Source organism: Pongo pygmaeus, chromosome 7, assembly GCF_028885625.2.
Source record: "Pongo pygmaeus isolate AG05252 chromosome 7, NHGRI_mPonPyg2-v2.0_pri, whole genome shotgun sequence".
NCBI lineage: Eukaryota > Metazoa > Chordata > Mammalia > Primates > Hominidae > Pongo > Pongo pygmaeus.
In genome coordinates, this window is record NC_072380.2 from 116,541,928 (window position 1) to 116,562,612 (window position 20,685).

Here is a 20,685-nt window from a genome sequence, read left to right on the forward strand (position 1 = left end):
TATAAAATAGCCCAATAACCAGCAAATTTGGCTATGCTAGACTCAACTCATTCCTGGTTATTATATGATATATTAAACTGTAATACAATATAATTGCTCTCCATAAAGGAAAGGTTATTTCTGAAATTCTTATTCTTCTATAAAGATATTTTATATTCCAAAAATTTTATTTGTTCAACAAGCATCTACTAAATATGTATGTATCAGGCCTTATTCTAGGTGCTGGAGACATAACAGTGACATAGACATACAAGATCTCCTCTCATGGAAATTATCTTTTTGAGAGAAAGTAGTCCCTAAAAAGTTAAACTTAATTTTAAGTGCTCTTATTTAAAATTCTTATGTAACCTAGTGGGATTGGGGTGGGGAAGGAGCTATTTTTGATGGAATAATCCAGGAAGTCTTATCTAAGGAAGTGATGTTTGAACTAAACCAGAAGACTAAACCAGAAGAGTAAGAAGAAACCAGCTATGTAAAGTAGCCAGGAGATACATCATACTAAAGACCATTAAACAGAAGATAAAGTAAGGGAATTAAAGTTTAGAAGAGGAGAATAATTTATGCTATAAAGTATTTTTGCGAGCAGGCATTTAAGCATCAGTGAAGGATAAGGGAGTTTTCAAACTTTAAGTTTTACAGGAAGATGAATAAGTAAAGTGTAGCACTGGATGGTAGTTATGATTAAAATATATTTGTTAAATTTTCTGAGTTGAAATGAAAGAGTACATTTGTAATAAGCCAAGTTTGTGATCAAATATTTAGTAAATATTAACATGTAACAATACTTAATATTCATTAGAACATGGTGAATTTAAGTTATGATTTTTTTCAGATTCCTTCCTCTTTGCCCATTTAAAGCTCTATACTTCTATATCTGTGATGAAAACATAATATATAAGAAGGTAAATTGGCCATGTATGGTGGTGCATGCCTGTAATCCTAGCACTTTAGGAATCCAAGGCAGGGAGGATCACTTGAGGCCAGGAGTTTGAGACCAGCCTGGACAACACAGCAAGACCCCATCTCTACAAAAAAATTTAAAAATTAGCTGGGTGTGGTGGCACAAGCCTATAGTCCCTGCTACTTGGGAGGCTGAAGTGAGAGGATGTCTTGAGCCTAGGAGTTGGAGGCTACAGTGAGCCATAATTGCAGCGCTGCACTCCAGCCTGGATAACTAAGCAAGACACTATCGCAAAACAAGTGTGTGTGTGTGTGTGTGTGTGTATATGTGTGTGTGTATATATACACACACACACACATACATATTTCAAAATAAGGTAAGTTGACATGAAGAAAGCTATGTAAAGTAATTTGATTAATACATTATGTTGCATAACTTATGGGAAGAACATAGTTATAGATTATAGATTGTGCTGAGTATGAAGGAGGTTGATAGGCTTGTTTAGAGTAAAGGGGTGAGAATTTAAGGAAATCTGTAAAAATATTAAAGAATGACCGTATTATAGTCCAAGGTTGGGTTCACAGGGAAATCAGATGAAATATTACCAAAAAAAATGGACAGAGGAGAAACTGCTCAAAAAGAAAAGGGAGAAGATGTCAAAAGGAAGGAAAGATGCTGGAAAAAGAGAAAAGAATGAAATAAAATTTGACTCTGTGCATGTGTGTGTGAGAGCAAGAAAGAAGGGTCATTTCATGACAATATTTTTGATCATAAGTTTTGGAGAAGGACACGTCAGTCTCTGCCACCTACTAGTTATATGACCTTGTGTAAATTGTCTAATAAGTAAAATTGAGAAAAAAATAAGTCGTAGCGCATATAGTTGTGCTGATTAAGTGACAGACTCATAATACATGCAAAGCTCTTAGCACAATTCCTGGAATATACAGAGTATTATTCTTGTTAGGAATTTAATTTTTCAGAGAACAGTAGTACTAAGTTCTAAAATAGTAGATTTTAGCTGTGTAGCCTCTACAGCTTTGTTACATTTCATTTTCTATACCTTCAGCAAGTAAAATTCTAGACTAAAAACATTACTGAAGAAAAAGAAAAAGCTAGACACAAATGTGATCAGTGGTTACCTGGGCAAGCAGGAAGAGGATTGACATCAAAGCAGCATCAGGGAATTTTTAGGGTGATAGAAATACTCTGTATATTGATTGTGGTAAGTTTACATGACTAAATCCATTTATCAAATGTCACAGAACTTCGTACTAAGTTGTGTGAATTTTACTTTATGTAAATTATACCTCAATAAATCTGACTTTTAAAATTATTGAAAATATAGAAAATTAAAATGATTTTATATGTTACTCAAATAGTTCTAATATGCTAATAGAAATAATAATTTACCTAATCTAACACATCCCAAGCAGCTAAGATCCCCTCCCAAGATAGGGGTCCACAGGGGCATGGTCATGGGTGGGGTTAGCCTGCAGCTTCAGAACTCAAAGTGAAAGAGACAAGATGACTAAGGGGTTTAGCTAGAAATCAAAGAAGGGACTAAAGCTTTGAATCTAAAGCAGTGGGCAAGAAACCAAAAAAGATTGAGAGATATTTAGGGCTAACATAATGTCCAAGAACAGGCAAGACAGTTAACAAAGAAATAGATTCTGGATATTGTAGATATTCATTGATAATGATTATAGGAGAAGAACAGACAGGAGATATAATTTTAATTTGTTTGGGGCAAGCTGAGTTTTAGGTGCTAATGGGGCCCACTTGGGGATGACTAGGAGACAACTGGAAATGTAAGTCTTAGAGCTTACAGGAAAGGTAGAAGCTGAAGGATAGAGCCTTCAGCATTGATGGGACATTGAAGATATGGAATTAAATAAAAAGCCACTCAAGATAGAATAAAAAGGAAAGCTATAACAACACTTTGGGAAATGCATAAATTTGAAAAATCAGCTGAGAAAGATGAGCCGGCAAAGTAGCTTGATAAAGAGTGAACTGAGAGAAAAGTACAGGGCCAAACAGTTGAATAAAATGTCAAGGACAGTGTAATAATTTTAGCAAATGCTGAAGTAAGGTCCAATAGAATGTGCTGAGGAATGATCACTTGATTTGGCAAATAGGGTTTTTCTAGTAACCTTTGAGAGATAAGTTTTACAATATCCACTTAGCTACCTAATCAATGATTAGGTTTTTCTTTAAAGTCACCACAAATTAAGTAGAGGGAGTTCTTGCTAATGAACCACCAGTAAACCACACAACATGTTGCATTGAACTCAGTATTGGAGATATAGTAAGAAGCTCCCTATATTTGGATATTCCTACTTTATAACTCAAGTATATAAGGCTCAGTTGAATGAACCCAGATGCTCAAGTTATGTAAAAACTCATTGTTTTTATTCTAGTTGCAATAGGTCCCACTTAAAAAAACTTGGAATGATAATGAATAATTGATGGCTAGATTGTTAATTACACATATTACATCTTCTCTTGGGAGATTCAGTATAAGAACTAGTTCTGACAAGGAGATTGGGAAAGTTTTAGAGTAGTTGAGGAAGGAGGACTCAGTGATCAAAACCAATTTTTATTGTGCATTTTCTCCATCAAATTTTTTAACTCTTCTTTTAAAATGCAGTCAATATTTCAGATAATTAAATCACTTAGTATAAATCATTTTAATACGTAATTGAGTTTAACACTGTATTGGGTACTATTTTTATTTCTAGTTACAGATTGAAAAATTGAAGTACAGGTTAGTTAAATAAATTACCCAAGCCCTTTGAAGCTGGAATTTTAACCAAAGCAATGACTTTGTACCAGAACCCATGTCCTTAACCTTAGGAAATAGTAGCCTTACAGTGACAAAGAGAAGGATATAGAAATTTTAAAGCCGAGAAGGCCAAACCAAGAATGGGGACACTGTGCAGAGAATATTACGAGAGAACAGTACCAGAGGTCTGGGAAGAGGAGAGCAATAAGAGAGGAATTCAGAAAGGCATATTTAACATCCATGGAGAACAACTCACTCTAGTTTGCAATTATATTTAAGATCCTCAATGTAACTAGTTTTCACACAAGGGCATTTGAAAGGTTAAAAGTCACTGGAGCCAACATTACATTTAGAAAAAAGAAAAAAAAATAAATTAAAAACTCAGTCCAGTTTCTCCTAGTCTGTCCTGATGTCTCTCCATCTAGTTCTCACCCTTCTTAATCTGAGAGTGACCCCATCTAATTGTTAATTCCTGTTTATTCTCAGTATTGAATGGGAACACTTTGAGATTTTCCTATTCATGAAACATTTAGGATACATTCCTTTGAATTCTAAGGTAATGTTACGCTACATGACATTAGCTGCTCTATGTAGTCATTCTTGTACACTTGACCAATAACAATCAGCAGCAGCATCTTGGGAAAAAGCAATACAATTTGGTGTCCAAGCATGAGTACTATTTAAAATCCACATATCTAAATATTTCCTTTTTTCATTAAAAATAATTATTTCAATTTAATGGTGATCCTAATTTGTCTAAAAATGTTAATATCACTTTATAAAAAAATTTAGCCAAATGGATAAAATGTAGCAAAAGTCAAAATGTGCTGCTTTCGTTTTAGTCACAATATTGCTACATAAGCTTCACTGATTTTATTGTAATTCATAACCCAAGTGTATAATCATTTTCCAGGCTGATCACCATGGATATAAGGAGGAATTACTTTCACAAATCCTTCTTATCTGTTCTTATATTAGACTCTTATATCACATTTGCAATTTATAATCATAATTTATTTTAATGATGTTTCTTTAAGTATCAAAAATTTTATTTTTCTCTGTAGGTTTGCACAATTTAATTTTCCAGACACAGTTTAATCATCTTATCTGACGTGTGTTGTTTGCAACATGTTGTTAGCATAAAGAAAATGTAAATATTTTATAACATCATTGAAAATATGAAGTGATATATCTAACAACTAATATTTTTCATTTAGTAATTTTGCGCTATTTCACTCCTCTCTATATATAGGAATCCATTTATGATTCCACTCTTTTTGAAGGAGGAGAAAAGTGAGGTTCATTATTTCACACTTTCATTAAGGTTTGGGGGGGCATGATCACATGTGTTGTGTTTGGATCCTTTTAAGAATATACATATTATCATAGGATTCTATTATGAATTTTTTCTCATTTTTTATGTGCCTGTTTGTCTGCCTGACATGGAAGGTAAAAGATACCTTTAATACTCTCAAAAATATTTTATGTCATCATTTTAATGCCATAGTTAATATAATTTAAATTTAGTTCACAAATTTTATTTAGTTCATAAATTTAGATCCCAGATGTGGAATAGAGTGGTATTTGATAATTAGGTCATATGAAAACATAAAAAGATGAGGATGAGATGTATATACAGGGTGATAATACATGCTACTCTGTTGATAATATCTCCTTTAATGTGGGTATTTAGCAATCAGGTAAAAGGTAGAATGTTCTCAAGTCCATAACACAAATGGGGAATAGTCTATTAACACAATGAATTTGACTGATATTTGTATCTTTTATAAACAATTATTGTACCTTTTCTTAGAAGCAATTTCGATAACCATTATATTTCTTCTCTGAGGGACTTTTCATTTTAAAATTTAGTTTACCCTCAAAATAGATCTTGTTTTTTCAAAGATACAGGAATTGTGACTAACAAATTAAGTTACTAGAAGGTTAGTAACATTTTCTTCTATACCTGTCACTGTATATTATGAAAAAAGAAATGTATATAGTGAAGCATTTGCACTTTAGCCTAAAAGATCCTTCTACATAAGAGCACTCTTGTGACTCTTTTTCCTGCACAAAGTTCCTGGTTTAATGAATTTCTCAATATAGTCAGTGTCTCGTTTGTCCTGTCTGTCTCTCCTGGGCTCTGGCTAATCCTCTCTTCCTCTCTTCCTCTTTCTTTATCTCTGTCTTTCCCTCAGTTCTTCCTTTATTCCATTTTCTTCTCTGCCTCTGCACACATACGAACATTTTGTAAAGGGAAATGTAATGAATGCAGTACCAGGACAAATATTAAAAATTTCTAAGAGCACTTTACATTGTATTAATGAAATAAATATGATAATATAAAACAAAAAACACTTAAACATCATTTGACTTCAAAGTCAACCAACTGGCCAGGCGTGGTGGCTCATGCCTGTAATCCCAGCACCTTGGGAGGCCAAGGCGGGCAGATCATGAGGTCAGGAGATCGAGACCATCCTGGCTAACACGGTAAAACGCTGACTCTACTAAAAATACAAAAAATTAGCCGGACATGGTGGCACCTGTCTGTAGTCCCACTTACTCAGGAGGCTGAGGCAGGAGAATCGCTTGAACCCAGGAGGCAGAGGTTGCAGTGAGCTGAGATCACACGATTGCACCCCAGCCTGGGTGACAGAGCGAGACTCCGTCTCAAAAAAAAAAAGGAGTTTTGTAGCAGATGGAATTATAAAGAGTATCTGGTACAAAACTATTCATTTTATAGATGAAGAATTTTATGCTCAGAAAGTGACATTTTTGTAGGTACAGGACTCGTGAAGCCAGGACTAAAACCCAAGCCTCATCTCTTTGTATCTTTTCAACCAGTGCTGTTTTTTAAGGTTTTCTTTAGCTGGACACAGTGGCTCATGCCTATAATCCCCACACTTTGGGAAACTAAGGTGGGAGGATTGCTTGAGCCCAGGAATTTGAGACCAGCCGGGGAAACATAGCGATACCTCGTCTCTACTAAAAATAAAAAATAAAAACAGCTGAGCGTGGTATGCACGCCTATGGTCTCAGCTACTTGGAAGGCTGAGGCAGAAGGATCACTTAAGCCTGAGAGGTCAAAATTCTATAATGAGCTGTGATTGAGCCACTGCATTCCAGCCTGGCTGACAGAGCAACACCCTGTTTCAAAAAAAAAAAAAAAAAAAGTTTTTATTTAATCCTAAGTATCGTAAATACACCCATTCCCTAAATCTGAGCAGTTTCAAGGTCCCGTCAACTCTGTAGTGGTTACTTCCACTGTACTCTGCAGGCGTAAAACCCTAATCTTCCCCCATGGACCAAGTACATCCTTTTTTCTTTTTCTTTTTCTTTTTTTTTTTCTTTTGAGACAAGGTCTCACTCTGTCACTCAGGCTGGAGTGCAGTGGTGCAAACATGGCTCACTGCAGCTTCGACCTCTTGGGCTCAAGCAATCCTCCTTCCTCAGCTTCCCATGTATATGGGACCACAGGCACATGCTACCGCCCCCCGGCTAAATTTTTTATTTTTTGTTGAGAAGAGGTTCTCACTTTGTTGCCTAGGCTGGTTGCAAACTCCTGGGCTCAAGCAGTCCTCCCACCTCAGCCTCTCAAAGTGATGGGATTACAGGCATGAGCCATCTCACACGGCTACATCCTGATTTTTAATATCGAAACCTAAAATAATGCTAAAATCTAGGTCCTCTGAATAATAAAATTTCAGTTAGTCTGTTCACTGAATTTAGAGATCAAGAACAAAACAAACACATGCTATTTTCTTGGATTACTAGATCCCTCCTAATCAACTTATATCCAAAATAGTTTAGATATCAGTTTCTTTTTACTATAGGGAAAGGAGTCTGTGAAATTTTTCTATAGCACCTCACTTGAAGTATTTTTTAATGAATATGGTGGGGAGTTAGTAGAGAAACACAAGACAACTACACACAGTAACAAGTAACCTAAACATTTAAAATAGGTTAAGGTTTAGAATCCAATTTAAAAGACTAGCGTTCATAACTGTGAGCCTGGAGGTATTACAATTTTATGTTTCTTTCCTTTTTCATTTCATTCCCTTTTCTCATTAAAGCACATATGGAGTTCAGGTTTCTTACAACATTCCTAGGAGCAAAGGAAATATTATTTTTAAACAAATTGTTATAAGCAAAATCAAATTAATATTCCTTCATTCCAAATGTGTCAGGTCCTGGTGAAAACAATAGAAAAATGCTCAACGTTGATTGATTTGGAAATAAATATGCCTCAAAAGTAGTGTATCTTAGTTGAACAATTAAGTTGTTTACTCTTTAAAATAAAATACTTCTGTTTGTACCAGTACAATACTAAAATAATTTGGTACATAATTCATGCTTTTTATGAAGTATTTATTTCCATGCTTCTTCTCAATTTGTTCTGGTTTTTGTTATTCCTTGCATTACATCTACTTTTAAGAAATAATTTATCTAACGAAAAGCACTCTTGTCCGGGTATGATGGCTCACATGCATAATCCCAGCACTTTGGGAGTCTAGGGTGGGCGGAACTCTTGAGCTCAACTCTTGAGTTTGAGACCAGCCTGGGCAACATGGCAAAAACCCATCTCTAAAAAAATACAGAAAATTAGCCGGATGTGGTAAGCACACACCTGTAGACCCAGCTACTCAGGAGGTCAAGGTGGGAGGATCACTTGAGCATGGGAGGTGGAGGCAGCAGTGAGCAATGATTGCATCACTGCACTCCATCCTGGGCAGCAGAGTGAGATCTTGTCTCAAAAAAAAAAAGCATAATTTTTTATGAAGTTCTGGTATATGATATATGAAGTTTCATTATAAAATTATAAAATATTTCATTCTAGGTAAATGATTCTGAAGAAATGATTTTGAAGTACCTTTTGAAAAATTTCTTGCATAATTCTTTAAGTCTCACTTCTGAAAACACTAATATGGAAAATTTTAAAACATGACAGATCCTTTTTTGCATTAATATTCATGAAAATTGGAAAAATCTATAGTTTTTTCAATTTGGAATGATTTCTTTTTATATATCACTTTCAATTAATACATCCAAATTCTTTATTTAGCAAATCTATGTCCTTATGCTAAATTAAGTAATGAATAATTTCACGTCTGCATTTTACAAAGCATTTCACATTTATTTCCAAAACATTTTAATCAAATTACAACAAAAACATATGACTTTCAAACTGGATAATTTGCTTCTCACATAAACATTATACCTTGTATTTTTTAATTACACTTTTCTTCTTATAAAAGTAACATACAGTTGTGTAAAATTTATAAATCATGTATTAACCCAAATAAGAAATCAAATAGCATTTATACATACTTTCAATACCCAGTAATAGCTGCTAACATTCTGGTGTATAAGTCTTCAAATCTTTTTTGTTCTCTGTCTTATTTATTGTTTATATGTATATATATTTTTATAAATATATATTTATATTTAAAATTGTTCTAAGCTATGCTACTGTTTTTACTGTTTAATCTGTTTTATAATTACTAATTGCAATATATTTATAGTATATGAACACACATGTACAACATCCTCCTCACTTTTTATGGATGCGTTGTAGTCTATAGATATACCATTATGCAATTAGATAATTACCTGTTTTGCACCTTTAGGAATTTTTTTCCCAAGGTCTTTACAATTATCAAACGATGATACGATTAATATACTTGTGTACACATCTTTGCACATTGACATTTCTTTAGGAAAGCTCCTGGGAGGTGAAATTTCAGGGTCAAAAATCAAATGATCAAAATATGTTCAAATATGGTCAAAAATTTGATCAAAATGATCAAAAATATGATCATTTTTAAGTTTTTTTCATGTACAATGCCAATAAGTTATATTTTAAAGTAATTTTTTCAGTTTTTAGATATTGAAAGAACAATTAAAATATTCATTAAAATTGGTCAGGTGCAGTGGCTCTCGCCTGTAATCTCAGCACTTTGGGAGGCCGAGGCAGGCAGATCATGAGGTCAAGAGATCAAGACCATCCTTGCCAACATGGTGAAACCCTGTCTCTGTGAAAAATACAACAATTAGCTGGGCATGGTGGTGCAAGTCTGTAATCCCAGCTACTCAGTAGGCTGAGGCAGGAGAATTGCTTGAACCCAGGAGAAGAGTTTGCAGTGAGCCGAGATCGCACCACTGCACTCCAGCCTGTCAACAGAGCAAAACTCCATCTCAAAAAAATAAAAAAAAAATTCATTAAAATTAAGTACTTTATTTTCTTGTTGAGTGGCACTGCCTTTTAAAATACAGTTATGATAAAATATTACACATTCTTATGAGACATATTAGCAATTTCTATACTTAGTTCTCTGTTGAAAGAAATTGTTCTTTTTATAGTATATCTCATTGAATCTAGAAAATAAATATATGTAGCCATGCTTTCTCATCTATAATTCCCACCTTTAGGTGAGCCAATAGCTGTATACACTGATGATATCTTTTTATTCACTGCACTTCATTTGGTACATACTTAAATGGTGAATTTAGCATTGAGAGTTCACAATTTGGCTTTTTTAGTCTTGTTCATTTTAAATATGTTATTTCTGTCATTCTCATTATTTTCTTTATCTTCTTCTGTGTCTATTCCACATTGTTTGCATTTTCTTAAAAGTTCATAAAATGTAATTTAATAAGATATCAAAATTACTTTTTCTCAATGGTTTAAGTGAACTTTAAAATTTTTTAAAATATGTCTCTTCTATATAAGTAATATACTTCTTTAGCTTCAATTAGAAAAAAAGCCTCAGATAATATTTTGATTTATGTTCAGATTATATTATCACTGTATTTTTTAAAAATCAGTTAGATTTATTGAAGCTATACTTTGTGTATTTTGTTATCAATTATTTGGATAATTGCAACAGAAAACATTTTGCATTTGGGAATCCTTCACTACTGATTACAACTTCATATTTACACCAATACCTTTAATTCTTAAATTTAACTGAAAAACAAATATAATATGTACTTATTAAAATAATACTATTTAGAATAAGTTTAATTATAAAGTGCAAATATTTAATGATCATCCCACAAGTTCTTGATATGTTGTTATGTTAAAAAATATAAACAATAAAATTTGTTTTCTAACCTCAAATTATTTCAAGGCAGTCCTTAGTTTTGTAAAGACATACAATAATCAAAAACAACTCCACATATGACTGTTTATCATAAACCTTCATGAAACAGCCAGTTAGTGCAATTCTTTATCTCAATTAAAGATTTTTTTAACCTGAGGTTGAATATTTATATAAAAAATAGAAGAGATGGGGTAAGGAATAGAGGGAATGTTTTTAAGTAATTAAATTATCCACAAGAATTTGAAGTACTAATCAGTGCAATTTCTGACTTCCAAGATGTCTATAATTGCAAATTTCTAATTTTCTCCTGAAATTTGGGGTTCTTTCTTGAGTTTTCATATTGGGCTTAAGAGTTTTCCCTCTTAAGATCCTCAGATTTGAGCATTTTGTTTAAGATTACCAGATGGATGACTGAGTCAACAATACTGCCATATTCTGGTCGCTGTTCAGCTTCCTTGTGGATTGTGTCACTGCTAAACCTGTGCCCCTACTTCAAAGAAGTTTGGGTTATGAAATTGCTCTGGGACTCCAGGGGCATGCTCATGCTCTTTCAGTCTCTCTCTCTGTCTTTGTGTCAGGGAGTGTGTGTGTGTTTGGAAAAGCAAACTTAAAACGATTACTGTTTGCATACTACAGAAATCACTGAAGGTATATCAATGATCTTTGTAGTACATGCGTGTAGTAAAACCTAAACAACCACTAGCTGGCTGCCAGCTAATGTGACCATATTCAACTATATCTTGGTTAAAAAATTCACCTATAAGTTAACTTTTTTTATATTGGATGCCATAGCAGCTTTATCAATATAACTTTAACTTTCTGGGCACACTAAATAGGCTTTTAAAAGTTCAAAGTAACTATAGAATTAATTTTTTATTTAAGAACAAGTAAATCTCTTAAAAGACTTACACCAAAATAAATAGCTACAGAATATGGATATGATTTAAGGAAATAAGTTAAGTCAAGAGCAACAAAATATTGGATTTTTTTAGCCAGTGGCTGAAAATGGGCCAGAAATTTCCAATTTAAAAAAATGAATATTTTGAGGTATTTATTAATTCCTGAACATCCACATATGCTGTCTTTTTTTGTGCTCTGCCTTAAAATTTCTAAAGTAGAATAAAGGTCTCATATAATTTAAGGAAGGGGATTATTATAAATTAAGGGAAAGGAAGAAAAGTTTTGTTTAAAATGTCATTTATTGAGTAGGAATGCTAACATTTATGGAATTTAGGAGTATTTGTATATATACATATCAAAAAACAGAGGGCCATTTCCAACATAATTTAAAACAACTCTAGCATTTATGAAACAAATTATATTTTCTCTATTTAGTTAATAATTTACTTATACAAAAAAGAATTTGAGATAACTTGAATATTAGTTTAATACATTATACATTAACAGATTATTACATTAATATATATTTACAAACATGTAAAAACTGTCATTGTAAATGTATTTGTCAAAGAAACTGGGTTGTCCCATTACCATCTCAATCAAATTTTTTTACAATTTGAAAATGTTTTGATATTTGATTTGATTTCTAAGATATAATGGCCCTAATTTTTTAAGCATACTTGAATTATAAAACCATATCAAACCACTAAGAAGTCTTCTGAAATAAGCATAGTTCATCACATATAAGAAAATGAATCTTAGAGATTCCTAGATAAACTTACTCGCTAAACCTATAAACTGGCATTTTTCAAAATTTTTATTTTGGAAAGTTTGAAATTACTTCAGCAAGATATTAACAGATGGAGAAAAAAGGTAAGTGTTCTGTGGTCAAGTGGTTATTCTTTATTGCAGGTTTTTGAGGGCCTTGTATATACAGATTTTTACTGTCAATCTGAGAGAAAGAGAGAGGAAATTGAACAAAATTCATTCACTTTATCACTTTCATTTATTTTCCTTTTATAGAGTGTATATAGGATATCAGAGCTGAAACAAAGTTTAGGAATTATGTGATCCTTTCCTCAACTAGTGAACATCCCTTCTATTTTATTGATTTCTCTAAATTGCTTTTCATTCCAAGGAAGAAAAAAAAGACTAAGTTTTATTGAAATCAAAATATTATTACTGGATTATTTTTCTTAGAGCAAAGGACCAGCAAAGAAAAATCACCTTGCTGGTGAAGAATCCTCTACACTGGATCACTTTATCTATAGGAGACTTTTCTCTCTAAGGTTATTATTCTACATGGAGTGTTTTCTTTTTGGGAATAGCTTCTACAAATATAGAAAAGGAACAGAAGACTTCATATGAACCAAATAATTTTTGGGTAGGGAGACCTGTTTTGAGACCTGTTTTGTTACTGTTTGTCCCAAGGGTTATTCTTCTAGAAGGATTTGAAGTTATAAGGTAAAAGGATATTTACTCAAGTTTGCTGACTAAAGTAGTCCTTTGAGATTTCATTGGTTAAGACTCTAATAAAGAATTTTCCAATTTGGGAATTGTCTATAGATGATGATTGGGTCTGGAGATGAGAGATTTGTTTGAGATCGTAATTTAATTGATGACATATTTAAATGGTTAGAAAGCTCTATTTGCATCTTGCTTTGCTTATCCAGCAAATACAGATTAATATTCTCCTTAGATCTGCCAGTGGTCTGTTAAATAAAAGTTATATTGCATAAATCTGATTCTACCTAATTTTTAAACCATTTCTAAAGAGAAAGACACTTTTGCAAGCACTGTTAAACCAATATGCCAGAGACCAAATCTGACTCACTGCCTGTTTTGTAAACAAAGTTTTATTGGAATAAAGCCACACTTATTATGTATGCATTGTCTGCAGTTGCTTCCATGCTATGGTGGCAGAGTTGTGGCAGAGTAACAGTTTCCCTATGGCTCACAAAGTCTGCAATATTTGTTATTGGGCCCTTTACAGAAAAAGTTTGCTAACTACTGCCAGTGTTATTCACATTACTACCTAGTAATCAGAAAGAATTTTAGTGTAGCTTTCCTAGGATGTTGCCATCCAGAAAATAGTCTAAATATTGGAAAATGTATATACCTGTTTCTATGTATATATTTATCACTACATATTTATATCTATATATATGTGTGTGTGTGTTTAAACTTGTCAGTTGGTGCTATTTATATTATATAAACATGGAACTTTTTGAGAAACTTTCCAAACACACCTTATAGCTAGTATTCTTTTAGGACCCATAATTTTGTAATGTTGGGCTCATTTTTTTATTGGCTTGCCTTTGGAGAAGACATGTTTACCTGAAAATATCTTTTGAAGTGCAAAGAATTTCAAAGTTGTATTTTAATAGACTAATAGGTATTTGTACTTGACTATATTTCACATTTACATCATGGAGGCACTCACCTGGTTTTATATGTCATTCAAATTATATTAACCTAGCATTAATATTCCTCATTTCAAATTTGACTCAGAGTCAGTTAGTCAAATCGTTATTAACATGTGGCTATTACAAGGAAGAAATTGTCTCACTTTATTGAATAGTTGATTTAAATTTGCTGGTATTTAGAGGTAATATAGTATAAGTTTTTTGTATATTTATCCAAGATTTTCTTTTTGAAACATTTTCTTCCCTTTTCATATTGTTTTAGTTAACTGATTTTCCTTTAAAATTTGTTACTAACAAGAACTATCTAATATGCAATGAGGTTTTTGCAGGGCAGAGAGTAATACTAAAAAATTAAAACATTAAAAATTTAAAAATATTGGCTCAGGAGGGGATACCATAACTTCTAGTTATACTGGTACCTTTTTAATCCCCTTTTCCTTTATTCCATTTTAAAAATCAGGTAAGTATTAAAATACCTATTTTTTAATAGTCACACTCATGTCTAGTTGTCTTTACCACAGTTTTAAAGTCATGATCTTAAGCAAGGGGTATGTGTGTGTATGTTGACATTCCTACCTAAACACGCTGTGTGAATTTACTGACATTTTATTATGGATATCCAGCTGAGTTCACTAAGCTCATTTTTCCAGTATGTAGATTTGTAGTATATGATCGAGATTTTTAAATTATATGTATTTCTGAGAAATGGAATATTCCTATAAATCCTTCCTTTAAAAATGATAAATGTACTTTTTTTGAGATGGGATCACGCTGTATTGGCCAACCTGTAGTGCAGTGGTGTGATCATAGCTCACTGCAGCCTCCCAACTCCTGGTCTCAAATCCAGCCTCAGCCTCCCAGGATGCTGGGACTATAAGCATGTGTCACCACACCTGGCTAATTTTTTGTTGTTGTTGTTGATGTGGAGACGGGGTCACGCTGTGTTGCCCAGGATGGTCTCGAACTCCTGGTCTCAAGCAGTCCTCCTGCTTCAGCCCCACAAAGTGTTGGGATTACAGGCATAAGCCACTGTGCCTGCCCCATAAATATACTTCCAAAATGCTTTTTCATGTTTTCTAGGATTTGCTAACTGAATTTAGTTCTTGTTCTAACCTAAATTTTTTTTTTTTTTGGATATACCACAATTTTTTTATTCATTAATGAATGGATTGATGGACACTTGGGCTGTTTCCACCTTTTTGGCTCTTACAAATAGCATTGCTACTAACATGCGTATACATCTACTTGAGTACCTGCTTTCAATTCTTGTGGAAGTTTATTGTTTAAAGATCTAAATAACAGAGAGTAGTCTCCCTTGTCCTTTATATTAATTTCTGCATCATTGAATCCTCTGGGAAGTAGCAGTTCTCAAATAACTTAATGCTGCATTCCCTGAATGTAATGAGTTTGTAACTGTCTAACCCAAATTTTTGAAGACCTTCTGAATATTTACAACTGATGTCTTTTAGGTAGCACCTGTTATAGAGGGCATTAATGTCTTTTTGTAAGAGCCTTACCGTCTCGCTTTCTTAACTCTTTATATTCTAATTTTTTTAATAAAATTGATTTCAGTCATACTTTGTGCCTTTACTGGCATGGTATGCTATCAGCAGTATTATTACAAGAACCCCTTTGTTGATCCTAGTTCTAGAAAATTCAAATTCAAAAGTTTCTGATAATTGGATTCAGACATATGCTGGGGCAAACTGCTTCAATGCATAGCCTAATTTTTTGATAATAGTTTCTAAATGCAGTTCTAAAATTGTATTTGAAAGCAACTTATAACTTTAATACCTATAAATAAATCATGATGAATTAAAAGTCAAAGTTCACATGATATTACTGTTGTCAAATTTCTGTGCAGTCAAATATATTCTGGACATACACGTACCAGAAATTGTTTTCTATCTAATAAAGATTTGTTATCTTCTCTTTAAACTTATTTATATTTTATTCATATTGAAATTATTTTACATATTTAACATCATGTTTTTACTTATGAAATTGTATACTTTAAACAAATCTTTAAAATAATATGACATTTAATTTGTACATGCTACATTGAGTGAAAGTAATATACCAGCCTAGCATTTCTTCGTTTATACATCCTGTAAGTCGGACTCAGAAATAAGAACTGAACATTAATTTTATGGGTTTTTTTCTACTCGATAGGTACTATGGATATAGAGGAGAGAAATCGCCAAATGAAAATTAACAAATACAAACAGGTAGCCGGATCAGATCCCAGACTGGAACAAGATTACCATTCGAAGGCAAGACATTTTTCTTTTTAAAAGTTGTAAAATAATCAATCATATGAAACAGTTAGATTCTTTTAAACTACTAAATGCAGATTAGTCAGACACAAACATATAATGCCATGGCCCCATGATATTATTAAGTGCTAAAATTTATGTGTTTGTATACAGCTCTTAGCAATAGAATTTTCCTTACTTAAAAAAACTATTATAAAATACAGAAGAGTAAATATCTGAAGGACAAATCTTTTACAGTTTTTCATTTTGTAAAATCTATAGCCCCTCAAAAATGTTTAAGAACTTAAATGATCTTACGGTTTTCTTTCGTATAGATTTTTTCCCATTTTATAATATTTTAATGGAATCTGGTTTATTACGGAATTATTGGAACAAAATACAAATGATGCCTGGCTTATAATGGATCAACTTACAAGTTTTTGACTTTAGGGTAGTGTAAAAGCAATACACATTCAGTAGAAGCCATGTATCAAGTACTAATACAACCATTCTGTTTTTCACTTTCAGTATTCAATAAATTACATGAGCTATTCAATACTTTATTATAAAATAGGCTTTCAGTTAGATGATTTTGCCCAACTATAGACAAATGTTAAGTGTTCTAAACATGTTTGAGGTAGGCTAAGCTAAGCTGTGATGTTTGGAAGATGTATTAAATGCATTTTCAACTTACAATGGGTTCATTGGGACATAACCGCATCATGAAGCAAAGAGCTTCTTCTGTACATATTCACGAAGTGCTGTTAGAGGTTCAAAAGTCTTTTGGTATGAATCTTTTTTAACTACTTTTTGGGAATAAGTTGAAGTATGAGGTTTACCAAGGGAGGAAATAAAGTATTAATTAATTGTTCTTTTTTTTTTCTTTTTGAGATGTAATCTCACTTTGTTGCCCAGACTGGAGTGCAGTGGTGCAATCTTGGCTCACTGCAACCTCCCCCTCCCAGATTCAAGCAATTCTCCTGCCTCAGCCTGCCGAGTACCTGGGGCTACAGGCATGCGCCACCATGCCCAGCTAATTTTTGTATTTTTAGTAGAGACGAGGTTTCACTATGTTGGCCAGGCTGGTCTCAAACTCCTGACCTTGTGATCCGCCTGCCTCAGCCCAAAGTGCTGGGATTACAAGCATGAGCCACTGCGCCCGCCCTATTTCATTGTTCTTGTACTCCATTACCTTTTTATATTCAAGACATTTTTAGTTGCTTGATATTATTCATGGTCAAAGTGATGAAAATACTTTGTTCTGATATAGCTATTGAAGATTTAATAAAAGAATTAAAATAGCAAAATTTACTCATAACATGTAGCTGTTATATGCTGTATGACTTAGTAATTGAATCATTATAGTTGTAATATTTATGGTCTCTGTGTAATAGAGAAAAGCAATTTGGATTTTTTAAAAGTTAGGCCTGTTTTATCCTTACATACTTAATCTGCAGTTTCTATTACATTACATCCCTTCATAATCTCAAGAACTAATTAAGTAAAGCATAAGTGGCTATGTTGGGTATACATATGTAGCAGGTATGTACATATGTACCAGTTTCTAGCTTCTTCAATAAGACAACAGAGAGAAGGCAGAGATTCTTAACATCAGCATCTACTTCTAAACTACCAGTCTCTTCCCCAGATTACATTATTACCAACATGGTGCACACAAAATTATTTATCACAGAATTCTGATACACTGGAAATGTCACAGGCCTAAAGCCAGACAAAAGTAAATTTAAGACAAACTAAAATAGCCTCGGCTTTACTCAGTAGGTTCTAAATTTCTAGAACTTTTTCACTAAAATGAAAATATGAATAACTTCAAACAGGTACAGTAAATTTTATAGAAAATAATTCTATAATGCTATAATATTTTAGATACATTCCTAACTATTTGAGTTGGATATCAGAAATGATATCTGTGTTTTTCATTTGTTTGTTTTGTATTTCTGCCTAGAACTAAATAGACACACCTGACCTTTTGTGGGTTTTTTATGCTGTAGTCTCTCATCTGTTCACCTTGTATAATCCAGAGGCCAAAGCATAAAGTCCTGATAAAATAAGATACTAAATTTTTTGTAAATATGTCTTCAGATAACACAAATTTGTTGGTTTATATTTTACTATACTTCAGGAAGGAATGTAGATGATTTATAAAAATACTTATAATAGTCTCAATAATATTGTCAGTGAAGAAAAGATCAAGAGAAAATAAAGTCACAATAAAACAAGGTAACTCCGGAAGTAAAGTCTGTGAAAAAAATGTATAGTGTAAGATCCTACATACCCACTACATGTGGGCAATGTCAACCCAGAGCTTCCTAACAAGCAGCAAGTAAGTGTAAGATCCTACATACCCACTACATGTGGGCTATATGTCAACCCTGAGCTTCTTAACAAGCAGCAAAGGCAGAAAGGGAAACTTGATCAGTTATATGATTTACATTGCTCATACGATAAAGACAAGTTTCTTAGAAGCAATAGCAATGATTCTTGTTATAGAAACCTGACAGAAATTTATTACAGAATGATGGACCAAAGGAATACTATAGGCATAGCTGGGATCTCTTTTTTAATTTTGATTTTACTTCGATTCATGAATAAATGAATGCTTAAGGCTTCAAAGTTTTATATCTTTGACAGCAATCATTTTAAGTTGGGAAAAAATAAATATTGGTTAAAGATTAGTTGTACTAAGCATTATAATTTCTTAGATATTCTCTAAGGCAGTAGATCAGCAGCATCAGCATCACTTGGAGACTTTAGAAATGCAATTGTCTGGGGCCCCTTCAGACCAATGGAATAAGAACTCTGGAGTTGGGGTCCCTGTGGTGTTTGTTTGTTTGTTTTTGAGACAGAGTCTTGCTCTGTCACCCAGGCTGGAGTGCAGTGGCACCGTCTCAGCTCACTGCAACCTCCGCCTCCTGGGTTCAAGTGATTCTCCTGCCTCAGCCTCCCGAGTAGCTGGAACTACAGGCACGCTCCACCACACCCAGCTAATTTTTTATATTATTTTAGTAGAGATGGGGTTTCACCGTGTTAGCCAGGATGGTCTCAATCTCCTGACCTCGTGATCTGCCCGCCTTGGCCTCCCAAAGTGCTGGGATTACAGGCATGAGCCACCATGCCTGGCCGGGTCCCTGTGTTTTAACAAGTCTATCAGATGATTCTGATGTGGACTAAAGTTTGAGAATTACTGCTCTAAGGTGAAGAACTATTGTAAAATTATCCTTTAGATAACTGAGTTGACTTCCTCAATTAGGGTTTCAACTAGAAGCCAGAGGTGAATTATGTCTTCAAAAAAATGGAGACATTTTGAGAATAAGTGATCTGACATCTTTATAAGGCCCTTAATAATGTCTGACAAATCCTACTGAATGTAGAATACTTATCACTCTGTTTTCTATTGCCAGGATTATGCAGGCAGCTTACCTCAAAATATGATCGAGTCTCTTAAGTACAACTTTTTAAGTGGGTCCAAAATACAACCCTATTTTGTACCACAACAAAGTATTTCTTGATGTGGAACTATCTTTGCTGGATCACCTATCTCCCCATCATCTGAGGTTCATCTTCCTCTGATATAGGTCAAAGAGAAAGTTACAGAGGAATCTTCTTCAGACATATATATGTTAAGTTATATTAATTTTCAATTAATTCCTGAGATTAGAATTTTCAACATCATTTCTCTCTTTTTTGATGAGGGCTATTTAGCTTATATTTACATTCTTTACTTTTTATTTTGATAACAAATGCAAGTTATAGAGCCTCCTATTGAGCTATGTGTTTTAACATTAGATCTAGTTGCTGAAGAAAATCATTTAACAAATAAGGGAACTAAGATATAGAAAGATTATGTAATCTATCCAGGTCCACATAGCCACTAGGTCATGGAAAGTATTACTTGGGCTAATTTAGTTTTTCAAATTTGACATAACTGTGATGAAACCCAAAGCCTCAGACATATGAAGCATATGCTGTCTCCTGAGCTGTATTCCTGAAATTCCAGTGACACAATTGTGAAGCCCTGTGTGAAATCTAATTGTTAGCCTAGGTTTTTTTTTAAAAAAACTGTACAGTTCACATTCCAAATAGCATTGCTCCCTGAATTTCTCAAGACTTTTGCATTGATAGTTTTAAATAATTCCTACTAAATTTAAAGAAATCTTAGTAATTCACTTTGAAAGCATCTATAGAGCAATGCCTATTAAGCTACTGTCTTTCTAAGAATATTTTCAGTATACTAGAAAACTTGAAAGAAGAGAATCTATTTTTAATAAGAGCAGCAAAGGCATATACAGACATGATT

The 20,685-nt window shown here is 33.2% G+C and overlaps 1 protein-coding gene across 28 annotated transcripts in view; it reads left to right on the forward strand.

Moving 5' to 3' along the window:
- The window catches only part of RIMS2 (regulating synaptic membrane exocytosis 2), a 775,539-nt gene that overhangs the window by 569,159 nt on the left and 185,695 nt on the right, over nucleotides 1–20,685 (forward strand). For 13 of the 28 annotated variants that reach the window (XM_054499558.2, XM_054499559.2, XM_054499562.2 and 10 more), the window contains one exon: nucleotides 16,285–16,385. The exons of the other annotated variants lie outside the window; for them this stretch is intronic. In XM_054499558.2, the coding sequence (XP_054355533.1) occupies nucleotides 16,285–16,385 (101 nt within the window). The remainder of the gene's footprint in view (nucleotides 1–16,284; nucleotides 16,386–20,685) is intronic. 28 annotated transcript variants of the gene reach the window in all.